This window comes from Engraulis encrasicolus, unplaced genomic scaffold (genome assembly GCF_034702125.1).
Source record: "Engraulis encrasicolus isolate BLACKSEA-1 unplaced genomic scaffold, IST_EnEncr_1.0 scaffold_131_np1212, whole genome shotgun sequence".
NCBI lineage: Eukaryota > Metazoa > Chordata > Actinopteri > Clupeiformes > Engraulidae > Engraulis > Engraulis encrasicolus.
In genome coordinates, this window is record NW_026944812.1 from 11,595 (window position 1) to 36,103 (window position 24,509).

At 43.1% G+C, this 24,509-nt stretch overlaps 1 protein-coding gene across 2 annotated transcripts; it reads right to left on the bottom strand.

Moving 5' to 3' along the window:
• Positions 1-13,445: 13,445 nt before the first annotated feature.
• Positions 13,446-19,263, bottom strand: LOC134442238 (complement C1q tumor necrosis factor-related protein 3-like). 2 transcript variants are annotated; one of them, XM_063192487.1, is made up of 5 exons: positions 19,160-19,263; positions 16,551-16,695; positions 14,280-14,476; positions 13,731-13,906; positions 13,446-13,630 (listed from the first exon to the last, which is right to left on the bottom strand). In XM_063192487.1, the coding sequence occupies exons 2-5, from the start codon at positions 16,692-16,694 to the stop codon at positions 13,560-13,562; spliced, it is 588 nt and encodes a 195-aa protein (XP_063048557.1). In that variant the 5' UTR covers position 16,695; positions 19,160-19,263; the 3' UTR covers positions 13,446-13,559. The 2 variants fall into 2 exon arrangements, with proteins under 2 accessions (XP_063048557.1, XP_063048558.1); XM_063192488.1 differs by lacking the exon at positions 19,160-19,263 and adding an exon at positions 18,878-19,034.
• Positions 19,264-24,509: the final 5,246 nt, after the last annotated feature.

Here is a 24,509-nt window from a genome sequence, read left to right on the forward strand (position 1 = left end):
GTGGGGGGTTGCATACGCTGCTGCATAATTTGTCACATATTTAGAGTAGAGTAGAGAAACTTTATTTATTTATTTAAGTACAGTGAGTCCAATAAGTATTTGATCCCTTGCTGATTTTGTTGGTTTGTCTACTAACAAAGATATGATCCGTCAATAAATGTTATGATATATATGTATTCTAATATGGAGAGACAGAATATCAAAAATAAAATCCAGAAATTAACTTAAAAGAATATATATTAATTTATTTCCATTTCATCGAGCAAAATAAGTATTTGATCCCCTGCCAAATGATTACAGTTCCGGGCCCACAGACCAGATGGGCACTTCCGATCAACTTGTCATCTCAATTAACCCCTTAGCGCAGCACTATGGCTCTCTGTAATGTCATAGCAATGTCTTTATGGTGTAGTTAAGCATTTTCAGCAAGTGAATAGGGTTGCCGGCGACCCCAGCTGCAGTAAGAGGCTACAGACACCTGTGCATACTAACATGCATAAAAGACAGATTGAATCAGCAGAATCAGTCCATAGTATGAGTGAATCAGTCACACTCCAACCTCACCAGCATGGGGAAGACCAAAGAGCGGTCAAATGATATCAGGGACATGATTTTAGACCTGAACAAGATTAAATGGGCTGCAAAGCCACAAGAAAGAGACTGGGTATTAACGCATCCCAGCTATTGACGCATTTCTTCAAAAATGTGAGGAATACAAAATGACTATCCATCAGGCTTTCTGGGGTTCTATACAAGATTTGACCTTTTGTAGGGATTTGATAATCATGAGAACAGAAAGAAAGCACCCTAGACCTATACGGGATGAACTAGGCAATGATATCAAAGCTACTGGGACCAAAATCACGGAGAAAACTACTGGTACACTTAATGCCACAGAGGTTTAAAATCCTGTAGTGCACACATGGTACCTCTACTTCAGAAGGAACCTGTGCAGTCCCACCTGAGGTTTGCCAACGGACATCACTGATAAGGAGGTGCTGTAGTCACATGAAACCAAAATCAAGCTGTTTGGCATGAACACAATTCAATGTGTTTTGAGAAAGAGTACTGCTGTCTATGATCCCAAGAACTCCCTCCTCACCATCATGTATGAAAGTAGTATCATTATGGTTTGAGGGTGTTTATCTGGCCAAGGCACAGGACAACTTCACATCGTCAACGAATGGATGGAGGGAGACATGTAATGTGCAGTCCTGAATGCAAACGTCCTTCCCCCCACCACTACACTGAAGGGTGGGCCATTTTGGGATCTCCCAACATGACAATAATACACAACATACAGTCAAAGCAACGAAGGGGTGGCTCAATAAGAAGCATATTAAAGTCGTGAAGTGGCCTAGATGGTCTCCAAATATTAACCCTATAGTAATTCTATGGAGAGAACTGAACCTCCCATTTGCCAAGCTACTGCCACAAACTATTAATGTTTCAGAGATAATCTGCAAAGAAAAATGGGCAAAAATTGTACCTACTATATGCACAAACATTGTCATCAACTAAAAGAAGCATCTAACCTCAGTGCTAGACAACTAGGGCTTTGCCACAAAGCACTTTATCTTCTTTAGCTAGAGGGGTCAAATACTTATTTGCCTATATTAAATACAAATAAATTAAAATATATTATTTTAAGTTATTTTCCTGAATTTCTTTTTGATATTCTGACTCTCCATGTTTGAATACATATTATCATAAATTTATAGACTGATCATGTCTTTATTAGTGGGCAAACCGGCAAAATCAGCAAGGGATTAAATACATATTGGACTCACTGTAGATGTGATCTCATTTGCATATTTAATCATCATATTTCAGACCACTTGCAATACAAAAAATCTTTGTCTTTGCTTGAGTAAATAACTGTGAAAGTTTCAAATTGATATCTCATTGTTTAAAATTTTAGCCTATTCCCCAAGTATCTCCTGTATTCTCTCCCTATGGGAAAATGAATGGGAAATCTCCAACTTTGACCTAAAAAAAGTATGTTCCACTAACTATAAAGCTGTAGATTTTTAATATGTTATTTAGACATACCTAGGGATTACAAAAAACATGTAATGATTACTATTGCAATTTGTCCCGGGTCAAACGCTAGATTAACTGGCCTATTAGGTAGGTGCACGTGAGATGCTTATTGTTCAAGTAGAGCAGTGGTGGATCACTGCTGGAACTGGTGGAGTGCGTGTGTGTGTGTGTGTGTGTGTGTGTGTGTGTGTGTGTGTGTGTGTGTGTGTGTGTGTTTGTGTTTGTGTTTGTGCTTGTGTGCGTGTGTGTGTGTGTGTGTGTGTGTGTGTGCTGCTGCTCGACTGTAGTGGCTTAGAAGGTGTAGGTGCTTGACTGGTATTGGGAACAAGTATGTGGATGACTGGTGGTAGAAGGAAGGGTGTGTGTGTGTGTGTGTGTGTGTGTGTGTGTGTGTGTGTGTGTGTGTGTGTGTGTGTGTGTGTGTGAGAGTGTGTGTGTGAGTGTGAGTGTGAGTGTGTGTGTGTGTGTGTGTGTGTGTGTGTGTGAGAGTGTGTGTGTGAGTGTGTGTGTGTGTGTGTGTGTGTGTGTGTGTGTGTGTGTGTAAGAGGGTGGGATGGTGCAGGCCACTTGCTGTGAGATGGATAACTCCTGTGTGTGTGTGTGCTGTGGGCACTGCAGACAGCTCTGTAGAGGAGCTAAATCACACACACACTCCGGGGGAGCTAAATCACACACACACACACACACACAGGGGGGGACAACCAGGCTTTTTGTCCCGGGCCCTGGCTGGACTAGGGGGGGGGCATTGCGCCTATATCTAATTGAATCTATGAATATGCGCATTACTCCGCAAATATGTTTCCAAATCAAATGTTTCAGGCAGGGACGCGCACACGGATGAACACAATAGAAAACGGGCATTGCATTATTTCCTAACCAGAACAGCTTAATAACATTGTGCTTCAAATCTGACATGTAAGAATAAAATGCATATGAGCCCGCACAATCATACCAGAGATTCTAGGCCTATTATAATCTCTGGTTGTGTGGGATAATGTCTCGGGCGCATGTTTGCCAGGAGAAGGACAACCAACTTTGTAAACAGCGCCATGCAACGCTATTGCAAAATCTCCGCTTAGCACAGATCTTAACAAATTATCAACCTGTTTTTCCCGCGGTATTGAATTAGGTGGGCTGTCACGTCGAATAGAGTGTAAAATCTTGTCCATACTCCTTTCCACTGGGTGGCAGACATGTGGTACTTCAATCCTTTCTAAGAATTTCGACCCCTCTTAGTGCATTTTTTTCGAGTAATTTCCATCTGAAAACCCAGACGCGGAAGTGCGTTGCAAGTCACTATTTCGAAACAAATGAGGCGTTGTGAGATTGTGCACATAATTTCCTCTAATTCAAGCCCAAATTCATTCCAAATGCAATTTGTCTTGGTGGTTTATGTGTAGTGACATTATATTTTCCCACAAGTTGATTGTATATGTGTAGACATTTATAATATGACCTTAGGCAATGCGTCTCCTATTGCTAGCTTAGCCGTGGCTACAGAGAAGAACAGCCAATTCGAATAGGGAGTGAAATAGATCCTCTTGCCAAACACAAAGAAACGTGGCATCAGTCTTACATACATAAACAGTTTTACAAACATAAATAATCCTAACCACAACTCAATTGAAAGTTTCGGGATTGAGAGAAGTGGTTTGTTTGGAGACTTCATTACGTAGGGGAGTTCCCATTTGAACACACGCGACGCGAAGGCGAAGCCCTGTTCCAAGCGAGCTGAACCCATGCGACTGGTTCCATTCACTGAATAAATCTGAAGCAAGTAGCCTATTCCTGCCCCCAAATGACAACTTGTCATGATGTTTTGTGTGCAATGCAATTGCGTATTTCGCCCCTCAAGTAATTGCAGCCATTATTATAAGAAAAAAGATGTTGCTGCTGAGATTGCAACACAGACGATCAATCGGCCGTTTGGGACCTCCCCTGTCAAACACAGAAACACGGTGTAGCCTATCTAGGAAACATTATGACCCTGAACACAAACTAATGAACATTTGCGGGGTTGTGAGAATGTGGCGATTTGTAAATGATTTCCTTAGAACATGCGAGAAGCGTTTATTGTCATCCAAACCCACAGGGCGATATGCGTAATTTCACTGATTAAACCTCTAAATAGCACAGACAACCACCAAGTAGCCTATCTTGTCATGCGTTTTGTGCAATACAATGCCATATGTCGCCCCTAAAGTAATTGCAGTCATCATGTGTTTATAGAAATAGGCTATGTTTCACTTGGTGGTGAACTTTGACGTGCGTCTTCCCCTAAGCTGGAGTAGGCGAAAAAGCTAAAACATAAAGATAAAGTATGTCATTTCCCTCTATGAAAGACAGTAAGTGAAACCACTGCTACAAAAAAGAATGGATTATCCTGTTAGACGTTGTACATCCCGTAGAAATTTGATACGTGGCTTGGGGAAATATCTGCGTGTTTTTTCACCGTCGCGCACGGCGAAATGAAGACGCACAGGCTACCCTATAACACGAATATTTTAGACTTGATGAAAACTGGGTTGGTCACCGTGGTTGGACTGTCTTTATTATAGTTTGTCTAGTCACTAAAGCAGAAGAGGGGGCGGAACAGGAGAGACTGGAGAGGAAAGCGCTGCGCTATGCGTGAGGGGGGAGGGTGCCGCTTCTGATCGCCTTCAGGCGGTCGACTTTAGGTGTTACTTTAGGTGTTACGACTTTAGGTGTTACACGTTAGGTATACTATAACGTGATAACGTCGGCCTAATTGGGCTGTGTGTATTTTCGACCCATCTCGGTATGCCTAACAGTAGCCTACGATACCAAAATGAATAGAACCAGTTTATAAGTCAGAGCTGAGATAACAGGAGAGGTGGTCCTGATTTGCTCCGCCTCTCCACTCCTTTTCCTGAAACTGATTTCAGGAGGGTACACCTCATGATACAAATTAGGCCTGTTTTATGCCCATTATCTTGACACTGTGCCCATTAGTTCTGTGAAATGTAAGTGACAATCTGTAACATTCATTCACTGAGCTATGCTGATGATCATCCAGGATGATCCTATGCATACAGAGGTCACTGTCCCTGTGCCTTATACAAATAGCCTACAGTAGGCTATATAGGTCACAGGTGTAGTAAAATAGGCTATATAGGCATATATGTGTACTGAATATGTGTGCTTACCCTGTCTGAGAAAGGTTTTCACAGACTAAAAAGTCACAGGTAGATACAAACACTTTTGGCACTCCAGGCAACAACCTCCCAGTTATTCCGTTTCTTGCTATGTTATTATTATTACAATATTAGTTACAATATTTACTATATGTTAGGCTTAAAACGACTTTTTTACTTGACCATAATATATGTGCACAACATGACAGTAATGGGATGCCACATATTTCTAAATAAATTCAATAATCTATTGAAAATCTATTGAAAATTATCAATATTTTCCATTACTAATTAAAAATTCAAAATGGCCACCCCATGTGACGTCATAATATGCTAATTAGGTATGCATATTTACTCCCAAAATAAACTTTGGGTCTCCCTCAACATTTTTGTAATTAACAGTTAGGCTCTATCTGTTACCACTGTCCAGCCACAGCCTGTTGAATATGTGATGCCCAAATCGAGCATTTTCACCAAATAACATTGGCATTAAAAGGGTTAACTTTGTGAGGAGAAATATAGTGTAGATTTGTTGTGCATAGTTTTCTGTAAATTGAAATATTCCTGTGTTACTCCTGCTGTGGGGGAGGCTTTGATGAGGGAGGGAGCACAGCAGCACACTTTGTGTTCCTGTTCACTTGCTCTCTGTCATCACACATCACTTGAGGTCAGTTTAGCAAACGGTGACATCAAAATCATAGTTTTGATGTGCAAGCCTTCAAATTGCCAAATTACACTTAGGCTACACTTGTGTTATTAATAGGAATGAGAATCCTATCTATTTTGTTTCTTTAAAAAAATGTAGGCTAGACTGCATGGATAGAACAATGTTATGTTTTCAAAATGGTGAAATTGTTTAGGGTTTTTTTAGCGGCGGGGGGTCGGTGTCGGTGGAAGGGGGGCCCAATCAGAGATTTTTGTCCCGGGCCCAGCCAAAGCTGTCAGCAGCCCTGCACACACACACACACACACACACACACACACACACACACACACACACACACACACACACACACACAACTGAGTAGGCTAGTAGCAGGGAGGTTGTTTGAAGAGCTAAAAAAAATGTCACCGTTTGACAGGGTTTTTATCCAAAAATTATCTTCTGGTGGTTTGGTTACAGAAGATTCTAGCTTCAATAGGCTATCACATCCTCCAAAACTGCCAATGTGCCTGTTCAGTTTCTCAGCCTTTCTGGATTGTACAGTTTTATGAGTCTTGTTCTTTTTGCACAAATGGTGCACCCTCGGTTAGATTTTAGAAGTGGTTGGAAAGATTTCTCATAGGCAATGCAGTTCATTCCTTTGGATGTTTGCTTGGGGCCCCTGCGTCCTTCTTGGGCCTGTGTCTGTATGTACTGTGTGTAGTGGAAAGGAAGAAAGGAGTCGCACACTGGAGCTGAATGCAGAATCAAAAACGTTTCGGGACAAACTGGGAACACTGATGATGGGCTAGACCCGAAATGTTTGTCCCCTGTCTGTCGATTTTATTTACTTTTTTGTGTCTGTATGTATGTGGTGGTGGTGGGGAACTTTAGTGGACTTTTCTGGCCATACGATTATATTAAACTGAGGGACTTCTAGACCCTTTCAGCGTTCCCTTAGCTGTAACTTTTGCACAAGCTGCATGTGTGTTATCGTTGCAACACATGCATTTCCCCACAGTGGGATAATAAAGGGCATAGGCTACTTATTTACCTACTCACTTGACCCCAGAATTGCATTGAGTAGTGCAATATGCATTTGCACTTTATTTGGCGCTGGCATCAGGCACACATACAGACCAGGGCTTGACATTAACTATTTCGCTTGCCGGCAACTTTCCCGAGTCACTAGCCAACCAGCTATTCTACTAGAAACAAATTTGTTTTTTTAAATATATATATACTTTCTATATCATGACGCTGTACATCTAACCTCAGAAGATGACGTGCTTAAAGCAAGAGGATGAGTACATGGGCATGGGTACATTTTATAGGCCTATGGAAATAAAACAAACAAATAGAAACTGAATAGCTTTTTCTTCAAATGAAATACAAACAATTTATATACAAGGGGCAAAGTGCAGAATATATGCTATTCTGATATGTTCTTATAATAAACTACCTGCAAAATTGGCTAGTGACAGTGAAATTGTTACCAGCCACAGCCAAGTTTTACCAGCATTTGGCGGGTTGGCAGGTGGCAGTGTCATAAGCCCTGATCCATGTGCATGTGCATTTATATTGCAAACTCACAGCGCTGAAAGTTTAAGAGAAATAAATATGTTTAACAGCAGTCGCCCATGAGGGCCGGCGGTCTATTTTGATATCCGTGTGGGAGTGTACGGGTCAGAGTCAACTTTTAGATGAACTTTTTAAAAAAGCACTCAATAGACCTTCATGCTTTGTTGAGAAATGAAAAAATAACTAAGTACACACACACACACGCACACACGTACAGATACATTTCTCACAGTGCAGCCTCCTCAGACTTGAGATTGACTTCAAGAAAGATCAGTTCCATAACAACACCATGTTTTTAATTGATGGTGAAACATAAATTAGCAGGCAGCACCTGTTGCCAGATTGGGCTTCTTGGGATGGGCGTCTGCGGGTAAAAACGGGAAAAACTGGCCATTTGGCGTTTTTTTTTCAGCCCTTTTGGGCCCATAGATGTCAATGTAGTAATTTGTTGAATTTGGGCGTAATTTAGCGCATTTTGGCGTTCTTTGAGAAGCTTTTGGGCAGGATTTGATTAGACACATCTGGCAACACAGCACCCGAGACCGTGCTGAAGGTATTGCACACACCGCTTAGAAATGACACAAGAGACACTGCAAACTAGATGCTTACAATCAGCGGAGAAAAATATTAAACTGCAGTACAGTTTACTGCAGGCGCCTAATGGGTCCAGGCCCAGGGGCCCAACTGTCTAGGGGCCCTGATGACTAGGTCTCTAGTGTTTACTGTCTAGGGCCCTGATGACTAGGTCTCTAGTGTGTTTCCTATAGGGGCCCTGATGACTAGGTCTCTAGTGTGTTTCCTATAGGGGCCCTGATGACTAGGTCTCTAGTGTGTACTGTCTAGGGGCCCTGATGACTAGGTCTCTAGTGTTTGTGTCTCATGTACCTCCCTTGTGTGTGTGTATGTATGGGGGAGGTTCGACTCCCGGCCCTGGTGCTTTGCCGCTCCCTCCCCGTCTCTCTCTCCTCACTCGCTTCCTGTCACCATCTTCACTGAACTATCATAAATAAAGTCAAAAAGACCAAAAAAATAAATGACAAAAATAGAAAGAAGAAAAGGCCACAGAGCTGATGGCTGAAAACACAATTAGGGGCAAAACATACCAAGGCAGAACGGAACGGTCGCGGGACGAATGCAGTCTTTCTGCTTAGTTTCGGCTGGCGTGTTTTTCTCTGCCTTTCACACTGACAGCGTCGGCGTGCGCAGCCAGTCCTGTTCAAAACGTAGCGTGCTATTTTGCCATTCATTTTCTGCTTAGTTTCGGCTGGCGTGAAAAATACGCTCGAGTTCTATTTTCCAAATGCAGCGCGGAGCGGAGCCGACTCCCGAGCCGCTGACGCCCGACTACCGCCGGTTGGTACCGTATTAGCCCGAATATAAGACGATCCTGAATATAAGACGACCCTCCTTTTCAGGCTCATGTTTTGGGGAAAAAAGAACAAATTTCATACAAAAATGTGTTTATTTGAAAATCTATCTTTTTGTCTTTTCATTGGGTAGAGGCTTTTTTTCATATTTAGCCAACATCAACACATTCAACAAGAACAATGTTCATTAATAAACACTAGGAGAGTGAACTCATCAAGCTTTAAGTTTAAAAATATTTAAAATGTATATTTATTATCTCCTAAAATCATCAGATAAAATGGATTAAAGTTCAACATGGCAATAGGCTACATAGGCCTAACGTTATGGGGAAACACATTGCCCAAGAAAACTGCAATAAGAAAGAAAATGTTAAGAATCAATAGTGTTGGGGGGGGAAACGTTGAGTTGTAGGCTATAAACAGCCACTAAGCACAAAGGTCCTCTGCATCGCTGTCACTCTCACTATCGTTGTCACTTTCTTGTTGCTGCACCAGTCCCTCCCACAGTATGTCGTCGTCAGATCCATCTAATGCATTCGAAATGCAGCACTTCTTGAACCCATGAGCGATGCTCTCTGGCGAAATGGCATGCCATGCCAGAAGGATCCACTCACAAAGCAGACGCACCGCAGGCTTCTGAATTTTTCCTGTTGGTGTGAGTGCGTGGTTACCCGACAGGAGCCACTCCGTGTATCTCTTGCGGAGATTATCTTTAAATGGTTTGTTGACCACAACATCCAGCACCTGTAGTTGACTAGTCATCCCTCCCGGGATGATCACAAGATCCCCATTCATGTTATGCACCTGTCGTTTCACTGGCTCCGTCAGGTGGCCACGGAAAGCATCCAGGACAAGCATGCTGCGCTTTCTCAATAGCGCACCGGGTCGCCTCCCCCACACAACTTTCAGCCAATCAACAACCAATTCGGTGTCCATCCAGCCCTTCTCCTGTGCACGCACAATAATGCCAGCTGGCATGGGCTCCTTGGGGATTGTTTTTCTCTTTAGAATCAGGTAGGGCGGGAGTTTAGTGCCGTCTGCAAGGCACTTCAGCATGATAGTGACCCTGCTCTTAACGTTTCCCGTCGAGCGCACCATAACTGACTTTTCACCTCTTTTAGCTACGGTGACAGATGATGGCATGTCAAAAAACACCGGGGTTTGATCCGCGTTGCCGATTTGGTCTAAGGGGTATTTGTGCGTCTTTCTTAGATTAATGACATGCCGCTGAAAAGTCAGCAGCTTCTCCTCAAAGTCTGAGGGCAGGCGCTGGGCTAGGCTTGTTCTTCTCCTCAAGGATAGTCCATTGCGTCTCATCATTCTTTTGACCCACCGGAGACTGGCCTTGAATTCATTTTCGGGGATATTCAGCTCCTTGGCTATCTCCAAAGCCTTTAACTGAATCACAGCTCGGGTAATGGGCATCCCTTCCTGCCGTTTTTCCGTCACATATCGATACACTCGGCTGTCAACCTCTTGAAACCGGCTGCTTTGAGGTCCTCGGAAACCTTTCCTTTGGCTATTAGCATTGCGAAGACGTTCTTTTTGTGCTCGCCACCGCCGTACATTGCATTCGGTTACCCCATATTTTTTGGCTGCCCGACAGTTATTTGATGAATCTGCCTCGTACACCACCATAATTTTAAAATTTGCATCGTAACTCAGTCGAAGCCTTTGGTTAATTTGTCTGGATTTCGAACCACTTTGTTTAAGACAGTCTCTTGTCTTTTCCATTTTTATTTTTGTTGTGGTATTGTTGTGAGTGACGGTGGCCAATTCATAGTTTGTTATTGTAAGTCATAACACTCGTTGTGAAATTACGTTTTCTGTGGTATTTCGTCTAGAGCGCGGAAATAAGACGACCACACTTTTTAGGTGTATTTTTAGAGAAAAAAAACACGTCTTATATTCGGGCTAATACGGTATTTTCACAGATGCCGGTAAAAAACGCGGCCGTTCCGCAACGCTTTACCGCCCTGGTGTGTAAGACCCCTTATCTGCGGGCCCCACTAACGTGTCGAGTAGGACGAAAGTAAACAGAAATCCTGATCCAATTATCGGAGCGATATTTTATGCCTGAGCGAAGGAAACTCGAAGGAAACCTGACACACTACACTGCCATGTTGCCAGCAATGCACAGTAGACGGACACAGTTAATAACCTATAGACTTATAGACAGCAATACACAGTAGACAGTTAATAACCTATAGACTTATAGACAGTGTGTGAGAGAGAAGAGTGAGAGAAAGTGTGTGTGTGCATGTGTGTGTGTGGAGGGGGTGGTGTTGTGTGTGTGTGTGTGGAGGGGGTGGTGTTGTGTGTTTGTGTGTGTGTGTGTGTGTGGGGGGGGGGGTTGGTGTGTGTGTGTTTGTGTGTGTGGTGGGGGGGGTGGTGGTGTGTGTGTGTGTGTGTGTGTGCGTGTGTGTGCAAGCTCAAGAATTGATGCCCCCGTGGTGCCAAGGCATCCCACAATACTCTGAACACCGCAAATTGTCCGAAAACCGAAAGTGTCTTTTTTTGCGTTTTCGGACGATTGTTTTCTGCGGCCGAATTTTCGGTGCACCTCCAAAGCCAATTGAGCGGCCCAATCGAAGGCCGAATAGAAAATGAACTGAAAATGGGCATTAATTAAACTAATTTCAGTTTTACTCTAACATTTGAAGACTTCAAATAGACATTTATTTTCTTTCAAAAACATTTCTGAACCTTTATTGTAATCCGTAGATCTAAGCATTATTTTAAAATAGTGAAAAACCTAACGTTTGATAACTTTTAACTGAATTGTAATATTCAGTTTCGGTTTCGGTATTCGATTCATTATTATTTGGTTTCGGTTTAGGCCACAAATTTTCATTTCGGGGCACCTCTACTTATAGTTAATATCGCAAGCAGCGATGACAGGCCCTGCCACCTACGTTGCAGGGGAGGGGCCTGCCACGCACGCCCCCATAAACAGGTCGTCGTGCACTCCAAAGAATGTTGTTTTTATTACATGAAGTATCATCATAGTGCCTGTTACCGCCCTACAGCAAGGTGCTGTAAATTCACCAAGATTGAAATTGAGGAAAATGCCTTCAAAGATGGTATTGGGTTGGATATTGCAATTCACACAAAGTAACGAATAGTAAGCAGTGTGCGGTGTCTCTTGAATTTTGTTCATTAATCTATGACACAATTTGACCACAAAGTTTTGTGACAAGATAAGGGAGGTGTATTGTAATGAAGTCCATTTTCAGTTTATTATATTACAATTTATATTTTCAGTGTTTCTCAACGTGGGCTACACAGCACCCCCCCCCCCAAGGCAGTGTTTCTCAACAGGGGTGCGGGGCCCCCCCTCAGGGGTGCCGCAGAAACATGGCTGATAAATAAATTATGTAATATAATACATATTTGTCTGAATTGATAAGTTAATGTTAGTCAGTGGAATCTTTCATCAGCCATTTACGCACAATAAGGTAAATATAGGTCGCCCCAGTCATCTGCAACTTCGAACGTAGGTCGCCTGACGTCTCCAAATGTGTTACTTTTCTAAGCTTGTGTGGTATCGGATGCAATGCCATGTTACGGCTTGTTGGTTTGGGGTGCCTTGAAATTGTTCATGAATTGAAAGGGTGTCTCGCCTAAAAAAAGGTTGAGAAACACTAACTGCCCTAAGGGGACATTGAGAAACACTAACTGCCTTAAGGGGGCGTTGAGAAACACTAACTGCCCTAAGGGGACGATGAGAAACACTGCCCTAAGGGGGCGTTGAGAAGGATACAGCTCATAAGGGGCGGTGCTTAGTTGCCATTGGGGGTCACTGTGATTTTTATTCTGTAATACCAATGGGGCATTTTCATGCTTCTGATCAAGTCAAGGGGGTGTTGGTGGGCTTATGATGAGTTCCAGGGGGGCTTTGGTGGGCTTATGATGAGTTCCAGGGGGGCTTTGGTGGGCTTATGATGAGTTCCAGGGGGGCTTTGGTGGGCTTATAATTCCAGGGGGGCTTTGGTGGGCTTATGATGAGTTCCAGGGGGGTGTTGGTGGGCTTATGATGAGTTCCAGGGGGGCATTGGGAGGCTTATGATGACACCCAGGGGGGCTTTTATTCAAAAAAGGTTAAAGCGACACTGTACAGGAAATGGTTAAAAAAAAAAGGTACTGCAACTATGCTGCTCATTGAAACTGTGCTGTATACTGTCAAATTTTATCTTTTGATGAATATTTACGAAATAATGAACTAATGTTTACTGGTATGACCAAAGTAGAGTAAGCTAAAAATGCAGCTAAAAAAATTCTATTTCTGGAAATTCTAAATGTTGGAAAATGGAGAAGATCCCCCTTTTCATATATATGAAAAGTGCAATTTTCCCAGTCATAATGAACACTCAGAATTTGATGGTGGTGGTCAGTATTCATGAAAAAGGTAACATTTGTCAATGGGCAGACTGTATGGCATTGTATCTGATGGCATATTAGAGCGGTTGGAGAGTGAAAAGAAAGGAAAGTTACAAGTGTGTGTTACAGTAAAGGGTGAGTTGCTAATGTCACTGAATTCTTACTGGTGGTTTATTTGTGTGTAATGATAACCCAACAGAGTTGGCAGGTAAAGAGACATTTATTTGATCATGACAGTGATTTACATTTATCATTTATCAAACAAATGATCTCCAAACAGAGTGGCGATGAGTTGTCATGGTGATGTTCTGTTCTGTTCTGGTGTTCAGAGACGGAAGAGCAGGAAGCTGAATGGCGATGAGTTGTCATGGTGATGTTCTGTTCTGGTGTTCAGAGACGGAAGAGGAGGAAGCCACTGAAGGTGCTCTCATTACCGTCGGCGTCGTCCCAGAGCCTATAGCCTGTCCGTCGAAAAAATTAAAGCAACAAAAAACAACTTTCATATACTTGCAATTTGTAATTTGCAGTTCATAAAATACTAACTCACTGATGACACATTACCTGCCGGTATCATCATGTTCACCGCGTCTCCCTGCTCCAGCTGCACAGTCAGGCCACTGGACAGGTAGTTGGGGCGTCCGTCGGTGTCGTAGTCCCAAAGCCACACCAGCCTCTCTCCGTTCTTATTCAGCATGATATGCATGGCGCTCGAGTACGGATCGTCCCTGACGGTGAACCTGCAGTAGGGGGGGTGGGGGGTGGGCGATATGGCAAAAATGTCATGTCACCATTCTTTTTAAAACTTAAAATGTCGATTTCTAAAAAAATTTTTACACGATCGTCCGTCGAAAAAAATAAAATAAAAAAAAACTTTCAGAGTTCATAAAATGTTAACACACTGATGACACTCTCTGAAAGTGCACTATTGTAATGCAATAATGTAAAGAATAAAAGTGAAGACAACAACACAAGTAACTAGACATCACTATGATACTGATAGTAAACATCCTCACTGCAAGGCGATCTACAGGATTTCTCCACTTTGGCAGATTCGAGACAATCTTGTACTCGATATCACGATTTAATATCATCATATCGCCCACCCCTTACCTGAAGTAGTAGACCCCGCTGACTGGAGCAGTGAAGAAGCCAGTCTCGCTGCTGTAGGCCTCTCCTACGTTGGTGATGACTCTACTGAAGACCAAGTTCATGTGATCACTGCCAGCCTGGGTGAATCCCTTGCCCAGACCTACTGAGAAGGCCACTTTGGTCTTCGCTGCTGCGTTTTCTGCCTCCAAAACCTTAACCTGGAATAGAGTAGGGTAGAGTAGAGTTGAGTTGAGTAGAATACAATTAGGGCTGTAATTTAAGCATGTTAATTAGATTAATAATTACACTGCAAACTAATGCATTGTAAATCAACTAATTAAAATGAACACAATTAATTACCAGCTTGCCTCTTTGATTATCCTTCAGAATTATAGCATAGAGCTACTTTCTCTACCACACAGTGCAGCAAGCGTTTCATTGCCACAGTTTTTTTTTCTTTATGACTGGGAAAATTGCACTTTTCATTCATGAAAAGGGGGATCTTCTCCATGGTCCGCCATTTTGAATTTCCAGAAATAGACATTTTTAGCTGCGAAAATACTTGTACTAGGGCCATACTAGAATATATTAGTTATTATTTGGTAAACTTTCATGAAAAGGTCAAATTTGACAATAGGCAACCCGGGTTCAATGAGCAGCAATAGTTGCAGTACCTTTTTTGACCATTTCCTGCACTGTGCACATTTAAAGGTGCACTGTGTAGGATGGTGGCCAGAGTAGGTACTGCAACTATGCTGCTCATTGAAACTGTACTGTCTACAGACAAATTTGATCTTTTCATGAATATTTACTGAGTAATGAACTAATATTTACTAGTATGACCACAGTACAGTACGTTTTGCAGCTAAAAATGCCTATTTCAGGAAATGCAAATAGCGGACAATGGAGAAGATCCCCCTTCAATATAAGAAAATTACAATTTTCCTAGAGAATAAAGTGACTTGATCAGGGGTGTCAAACTCAAATTGACGGAGGGCCAAAATCAAAATCTGGAGTGAAGTCGCGGGACACATGTGCACAGTGCACATATTCTGTTGCATTTGAGTTTGAGTTCTATTGCATTTCACTGGCCTGGGCCCACTCAGACTCCTGTGATGAATAAAATATATGTTCAAGTATTAATATGCTATACATTCATGATATATGTGGGCTAACCGTAATACACATTTGAAATTATCTTGCGGGGCAAATAAAATGATCTGAGTTTAAAATCCCTGGACTAGATTGATAAGCAGCAAAAGTGTTAGCGTTAGCATTTACCTCATCCTGGGTGGCAGTACTAGTGTTAGCGGTAGCATTAACCTCATCCTGGGTGGCAGTACTAGTGTTAGCATTAGCATTTACCTTATCCTGGGTGTATGTAAGTGATAGCGTTAGCATTTACCTCATTCTGGGTGTATTTAAGTGTTATCGGTAGCATTTACCTCATCCTGGGTGGCAGTACTAGTGTTAGCGTTAGCATTTACCTCATCCTGGGTGTATTTAAAGTGATACTGTCCCATTTTTGGAAATCAGCTTATTTTACACCTCTCCTTGAGTTAAAATAATAGGGTTTTACCGTTCTCCTGTACTTTCAACCGTTCTCTGGGTATGGCAGTGCAAATTTTACCTCCATGCTAGCAGTTACAATTGAGTCCTATGAGACCAGCTCACGGCTAACTGGTCTCATAGGACTCAATGTTAACTGTTAGCTTGGAGGTAAAATGTGCACTGCCATAACTAGAAAACGGTTGGAAGTACAGGAAAATGGTAAAAGCCTATTATTTAACTCAAGGGGAGGTGTAAAATAACCTTATTTCCAAAAATGGGACAGTATCACTTTAAGTGATAGCGTTAACATTTGCCTCATTCTGGGTGTATTACAGTGGTAGCGTAAACGTTAGCATTTACCTTATCCTGGGCGTATGTAAGTGATAGCATTAGCATTTACCTCATCCTGGGTGTATTTAAGTGATAGCGTTAGCATTTACCCCATCCTGTGTGTATTACAGTGGTAGCGTAAACGTTAGCATTCACCTCATTCTGGGTGTACTACAGTGTTAGCGTTAGCATTTACCTCATTCTGGGTGGCAATACTATTGTTAGCGGTAGCATTAGCATTTATCCTGTACCTCATCCTGTATGTATTTCAGTGTTAGCGTTAGCATTCACCTCATTCTGGGTGTATTTCAGTGTTAGCGTTAGCATTTACCTCATTCTGGGTGTATTTCAATGTTAGCGTTAGCATTTACCTCATTCTGGGTGTACTACAGTGTTAGCGTTAGCATTCACCTCATTCTGTGTGTATTTGAGCATCCCCCTCAGCTCCACCACCATGTCTCGGAGTTCCTTCAGCTCAGCGGAGACGTCCAGCTCTCCACACTGAACTCCACACATGGAGAACAGCAGCACCAGCAGTGAGATGGCAGCCCTCATCCTAAACACAAAACATAACAAAAACACATAAAATGTTGACATGATCATCTACAAATGCTTGACGAACAAAGGCATGTTACAATGCCCCAATACAATACAGTGTACAGCAGGGGTACTCAATTAAATGTCAACGAGGGCCAGTTTTTCAAATTCCTCCAACTCCCATTGTCATTGTGACACAGCACTCCACAGCACACAAGTGTTCACTGCACACAACGAAATTGCATGTAAGCCTCACCCCAGCAAGGGGGCAGCCCCCAATGGCGCCCCAAGGGAGTGGTGTGGTGGGACGCTACCATGCTCAGGGTACCTCAGTCATGGAGGAAGATGGGGGAGAGCACTGGTTAATTATTCCCCCCACCAACCTGGCAGGTCGGGAGTCGAACCGGCAACCTTTGGGCTACAAGTCTGACGCCCCTAACCACTAACCTATGACTGCCCTAAATAATAATAATAATAATTGTATTTGTATAGCACTGTATCATACAAGGCATGCAACTCAAAGTGCTTAACAAAATGGGAAAATACATCATTGTTAGAGATGGATTTAAAAGGAGAGGTAGAGAGGAGAGGCAGAAATAGCAGGAAGGCAGAGGAAGAAGAGATAGATAGAGACTGTAGAGTCATAAGGTCAACGTAGGTTAGGACCAGGATTCTTAGCGGCGTAAGGTCCATAGTGGCTGGGTACATGTAGCATCTACAGAGTTCCACATACAGTGCCCCCCCCCCCCCACCCACACACACACACACACCTGAGGACCTGCCCCCACCGAATTGTCTGTGCACACCACTGTATGTATATTATATGAAAGGTAAATGAAAAAAAAAATCAAAAGTCAATATCTGAAACAAAAGGAAGGAAATAAGTAAGGGTTAACGTTCGGCGAGAAGGTCGCTACCGTGGAATAGCAGCACGACAGAGAGAATCTTTAGAGGAGCGGAGGGGTCTTGTTCTCTCTGAAGTGCTGCTATTCCACAAAGCGACCGACTCGCCGAAAGTTAACCCGCTTATTATATGGATATACTTAAATGATTCACACATGCGGGGACATTTCTTTAGACCTATTTAATGTTAAGATTGTTGCTGCGCAAAACAAAACAGTGCCGTTGTGGAACACCGCTAGGCAACAGCTAGGTAGGCTAGCCAGGACAACATGTTGTCTATCACAGCAGCTGATTAGAGTGACAAAAGACCGGACCCCCTGCGGAGTGATATGAAACATTCGCTTTAGCCACTGACTTGTATACAAGCCAGTGGCTTTAGCAGTGAACGTCTTGTTGCCATTGACAGCGGTAGCCAGGACAACGGGTGCTGTCTATCACAGCAGCTGATTAGAGTCTTGTTGAAAAGTCGCTTTAGCAGTGAAAAGTCTTGCTGCCATTGACAGCGGTCTGTTATCGACCAACCCGTCCGTTATCGAAAAATAACAGACGTCCGAACGTTGGGGAGCCCCGTTGAAATGAATGGAGCATTCGACAGATGACGTCACAACCATATAATAACTTGATATCACACACTATCACTCATTCCTTTTGTAATGCAGATAGGAACAAACAAATAATGAAACCAAAAATGCATGTAGGCTGTATATTCATTTAGACATAAACCTTTAAAAAGGTATGTAGCATATATCCATTTACTTTCTTGCTTTGAAACAGAATGTGCCGTGAATGTGCAGTGTCCCAAATGCATTTTTGCTCACTGCTATTATTCTGAGCACAACTGTATGTACTGTATGTAGGAACACTCCTGCCAATTTCAATATGGTGTTGTATTGCTCACACTACCCTTGACTTGTCAGTACACGGTGACGCCGCAGTTTTTGGCTCAGCCCTTTCCGAGATATGAGCTATTCTAATGGGGGCAACTTTTGTTTACATTTCAAAAAAACATTTTTGTTTATTCCCAAAAACATCCAAAAGGTTATGCAACATCAGCAGACAGCTAGCAAACAGTGATGCTTTTAGGGAAAATATTTGGAGTTGGCCTATGTTGAGTTAAAAAAAAAATGTAAACAAAAGTTGCCCCCATTAGAATGGCTCATATCTCGGAAAGGGCTGAGCCAAAAACTGCGGCGTCACTGGGTACTGACAAGTCAAGGGTAGTGTGAGCAATACAACATCATATTGAAATTGGCAGGAGTGTTCCTTTAACGAAAAAAAAACACTCAAACAACACCTACCACAGCAGACAGATTAATGTTTACAGCATGCAAACACTGTTCATATTTGGTAGGCCTACTAAAGCGACAGGTGGAGAGGAGAAGCGGCTGGAGGAAAGTCTGAAATCGTCTGACAATCAAACGCTGTGGTGACGACATGCATACACCCACCAACTCCCAACTCTGAGAATAGATTAATGGCAGTATTTTCTTTATCGCTCGACAAGAGTCTCACATTATCGCAGCACGTTAACGCCGATAACCGCACAGCACTAGATACAATATATTAGTGTGTTACTGTACCTTTAATACCAGCCCGTGTGTCCCTTGCAGCAGCAGCAGCAGGAGTAGGTGCAGCAGTCTCAGGGCGCCCTCCTCTTATACCTTGCAGGGGTTCCCAACCTTTTACAACTTGGGGCCCACTCAAAATCATCACAAATGTTCAGGGCCCACCTCTGACCCAATTACGAATGAAACTCAAATAAATCAAGAGCAACACACGCCAAAATGTGATTATAATTTTTCGAAAATTATTTAAAGGCCTACTTGGAATACCTTCAGGGCCCACCAGTGGGCCCCGGCCCATAGGTTGAAAATCACTGCCTTAGGACTTATGTAAAGAGTTTTAGGGTGACGTGAAGTTCGAGGACGCTGGTCAAATGTATTTTTTACAGAAACATGTGTGTCAGCTAACAGTGTTGTGGGAAAGTTAAAATCAGTTACAGAAAATGCACACACACCCACACATACTGTAAATACAGGCATGCACACATGCATGCACACACGTACACATTTTTAATACTTTTATTTGGATCTCATCAGAAAGACAAATGACAGATCCAAAAATTGCTGGACGCAAATTTCATAGCAGTGACTGATGATCAGAACCATCACGTCGTTACATTACACTGATGTTGAATAATAGGCCTGGGTCAGAATGGACATAATCACTTTTAGGCTTCTTAGGGGTGAAGATAGCACCTCCTCCACTAGATTACTAAACTACTAATTATTGCAGAGATTGAACAGTATTTAGCGAGGTGTTTTTTAATTGTCCTTATACATGGGTTCAAATTTTTTCCTCTGACTGCGCAAAACTAACTTTGCACAACTCAACCTCTGATTGTTGGAAATTACTGTCTGACAAACAAAATAGCTAACGTGGTTGGCTGCAAGCCCCTCCTCATAACATCGTGTTGATAAACATTTGGAAACCCATGTATTAAGTCCTCAGAGCTCTCTCTCCACCCCTTCCCCCACACACACACACACACGTGTGTTTGTATGTATGCATGCACACACACACACATGCGCGCAAGTCAGAGACGCCACTGTGCTCGCCCTCCTTTCCTTATCTCCCCCTTGTGTGTGTGTGGGTGTGTGCAGGTGTGTGTACTGTATGTGTGTAGGTGTGTGTATGTGTGTGTGCGCACGCACACGTGTGTTTTGAGTAACAGGTGTTTACTTTCTCACAAGATTGTTAGCTGCTGACACACATGATGTTTCTGGAAAAATACACTTGATAAGCGTCCCTGACCTGATCTTAACGTCACCCTTAAGTCCTTACATGATTCTAGGGTTATGCTGTGTGTGTCCACATGCATGCATGTGTGTGTATGTGCTTCTGCGCGTTTGTGGGCATGTGTGTCTGTGTGTGTGTGTGTGTTCTTGGTAACATATTATGATGGCTTGACATATAGGCAACATATGTTTTCTTTACATACTGTACATACTCTTTCAAAGGGAGGTACCGCCAATGGCAGTGTTGCCAGATTGGGCTGTTTCCCCCCCAATTGGGCTGCTTAGGATGGCAGTGTGAGGGTAAAAATGGCATTTAGTAGAAAAACCCGCCCAATTTTTGCCATAGAAATCAATAGAATTGGGCAGGATTTTGTGCTTCTAGGCGGGTTTTGAGTATTTTTTGGGCTGGAAATCATCGGCATCATCTGGCAACCCTGACCAACGGCGCGGACATCCAATGTAAGTCCACAGAACGTGTCCGACACTGTTCGAATACATGAAAACAAACCATGCCTTGCATACAGGGTCGCTATGTAAGCGCGGCACATGTCCGCATTGCCCCTTGCAAATATAACTCAGGTCTATTTTCCTGCACGGACGTCCGCGTTCATTGTGCGGGCTCCATTCAAAATGAATGGCTGCTGCCCGCGGATAGAACCTGGACGTTGGCTGTGCAGTGTGCAAGGCAGCCCGCGAACCTCTCGGACTCGCACTGCTCATGGAGAAGTTAAGGAAATGTGCATGTACCGTCCTGCACAGAGTTGTCACCACATTCACAAACACACTCTACCCTGGATTTGGGTTAAATCCTACATCAGTGAGGCTGTCGAGAGGCCCATATAGGTAAACAATGCTCCCGTGGGGCAGTAGGCGCACACACACACATAAACACACACACACATAGGCACAAACACACTGGCATGCACACACACACACACCCTGTGTGCATGTACCGTAACGGCAGCGCAGAGTCACAATTATGTTGAAAACAGTTATTTTGTCACTAAAAATGTGGCTATGTCTCAAATGACACTTTTGTCAGTGCACTGCACAGTACTCACAGTGCACTGAGGACTTTAGTGCATAGTGTCATGAAAAAATTGACCACTATGCTCTGTGCCCTCGCTGGAAGTGACGGCTGAGCATGGCATTAGCTCGCCAAAATATGAGTTGGCTACTGTTTACAATGCACAGCGTCTGGTGCTTACATTTCACTAACCCCAAATCCGAGTTCAAGTCGGTGAGCTGCGCTATTTGAAGACACAGATCTGTTCCATCAGTCTTGCTAACCTGAAACTCAGCTGAGTTGCCGCGGTAATTTATACTCCAACTCAAACCTGGTACCTCCCAGGTTTAACACCAAGCTAAATTAATCAGTGTTACAAAAAAAAAGAACCTGTGGGAAGCAATGTCACAACCGGCACGTTCCGCTTCATTCCCGCCATCATGTTACGAGATCAAAGTGAACCAGTCTCACTATTTTAATAGTCTATGGTGTGATAAGGTACGGCGACGTATTGCTGCCAGGCACGTAAATAAAGTTTGACCCAGTAAAATGTAATAACGTGAAATGTTTTACGTTATAACGTGGTATTTATGGGTGAGCGGTTAGGGCGTCAGACTTGCATCCCAGAGGTTGCCGGTTCGACTCCCGACCCGCCAGGTTGGTGGGGGGAGTAATCAACCAGTGCTCTCCCCCATCCTCCTCCATGATTGAGGTACCCTGAGCATGGTACCGTCCCACCGCACTGCTCTCCAAGGGGCGCCACTGAGGGCTGCCCCCTTGCATGGCTGAGGCATAAATGCAATTTCGTTGTGTGCAGTGTGCAGTGTTCACTTGTGTGCTGTGGAGTGCTGTGTCACAATGACAATGGGAGTGTATTGTGTGGTAATTTGTAACATTCAATGTTGGAAAAACTGAAGAACAAATGGGCATTGCTGTGAATGATGATGAAAACAACAACCAGGAGACGTCCACCGGAAGACAGAAAAGACATTATGCACCGCATAACAAATCTGCAGAAAAGAAGACAAGAAAAGTGGAGGGGATGGATTCACGAAGGCAAACAAGTCAGAAAACGCAAAGGAGGAGGGACAAGGACCCTTGATGTACCCAAAGAATCAAAGAAGGCGGGCATACTGCAGTATGCCAAAGACCTTTTCTTCCCAGATGGAAAAAATAAGCTTGGAAAGTTTGAAACATTTAGCCATGACATAGTAGATTATCAGGAAGAAGCTATTTTTGGTGATGCTATTACAGTTGGGGAACTCTACAGCAGCGGTTCCCAACCTATGGGTCGGGACCCAAATTATGGGTCGCCAAAGATCCACAGGGGGTCGCGGAGCCCTCTTGATTTCAAGGGGTTTCATTTGAAATATATATAGCCCATGTTGAATAAATTACAAAGCATTTAACTAATAAATGCATAGAAGCAACAAATTGTAAGAGCTACATTAAACATTTATTCTATATTTGACCAAAGACTAATTGAGGAATAAAATAACTAGAATTAGTTTTCACAGGAAACAGAGGGCATTTTGTGACTCCGTCTCGTGTGGGCGCTCGCGTGGTTGGGTCACCAAAGCTTACAATAGTAAAAACATGGGTCCCTGAAGAAAAAGGTTGGGAACCACTGCTCTACAGCATACTAAGAATGGGAGTTTTGAGATTCTACCTGTGCACAAAGATTCCAAAAGATCAGGATGCTGAAGAATGTGTCGGGGAAGAATCAAAGATGAACGAAGACATACAGAATAGCATGCATGAAGAGGATGAGCTGCTTCTTCATCCTGTCTAAACACATCTGAGGTGATGATTGGCACTTTTGTCGGGGAAGCCATGGCTGGCCAACTAGATGACACCTTGTTATATAAACCTGACCTGCAAGTCAATGAGGACATTGCAGTCATATCAGTCCTACTTCCCAGTGCAAGCTCAGCACTCATCATTCCAGACACTGCAAGTCACAACTCACCCAGCAGGTCTAGCTCCACAAGTGCAGCAAACATTGCTGCCGAGTCAACAGCTATAGATGATGTAGCAGGCACCTCTACAGATTCATGTGTTATAACAATTAAACTACACAGGGTCAATCTTCTGGAAGAGATGATAGCCCAATTCAAGGATTCAGCACTTCTCAAGTACTCCCTTCGATACACGTACATTGATGAGAGAGGAGCCGACCACAATGGTGTCTCAAGAGACGTGTATGCTGCATTTTGGACACAACTTCTGGACCACACAGCTGAAGGGGAGGACCTGAGGGTTCCATCTCTGTGTCCTAAATGGCAAGGGGAGGAATGGAAATCCGAATCCTACTCAAAGGATTTCAAGACCATAGCTATTTTCCCTGTCGCTTATCCCCTGCTTTCGCAGTTTCACTCATTTTTGGTGAGAATGAGGTCTCACATGATGTGCTTTTTGAAAGTCGTCTTCTGTTTGTTAATCGGTCAGATAGGAAGTTAATCACTACTGCCTTAACCCTATTCAGACTGGGCTTTTTTGGCATTCCTGGGCCTGGGGGGGGGCTCTTTTGACCCCCCCCTCATAACTAATGAACGGAATACGGTATGACCACCAAACTTTGGGGAGATGATCTACATATGGACATCTATGAATGACATAATTTTTGTGTCATTACCTGGTATTATGACGTCATTATGACATCATCTGTTTATAATACCCAAAATCTCGCCATAATGTATTTTCCATCAAATGTAGGTAATGCACTTAAATTTTAATGATTATATGCTTCAGACCACTTTAATGCTCACAAAGCTGTCTGATGGTAATGGAAATAACAAAAAAATATGAAAAAGGAACAATAATGAGACTTAGATCAGTGATTTTCGGTCAGACATACCGGTCAGAAAACCGTTGCCATGGCAACGGCAAAAATGATAAACATAATCTTTTGGTACTAAACTGTAGCCAACTAAATGTTAGGAAAAGTCACCAAGTTTCGTAGTCATAGCGTAAGTCGTTAAGGAATTATACTACATCAAAGTTGGTGCGGGCACTTTTAGCCCCCCCCCCAGTCTGGATAGGGTTAAAAGAAGATCTTTCAGACGACGACAGGGATGAGCTGATTGACCTGCTGGACCGTTTGAATGTGACAGCCCTTCCAACCCG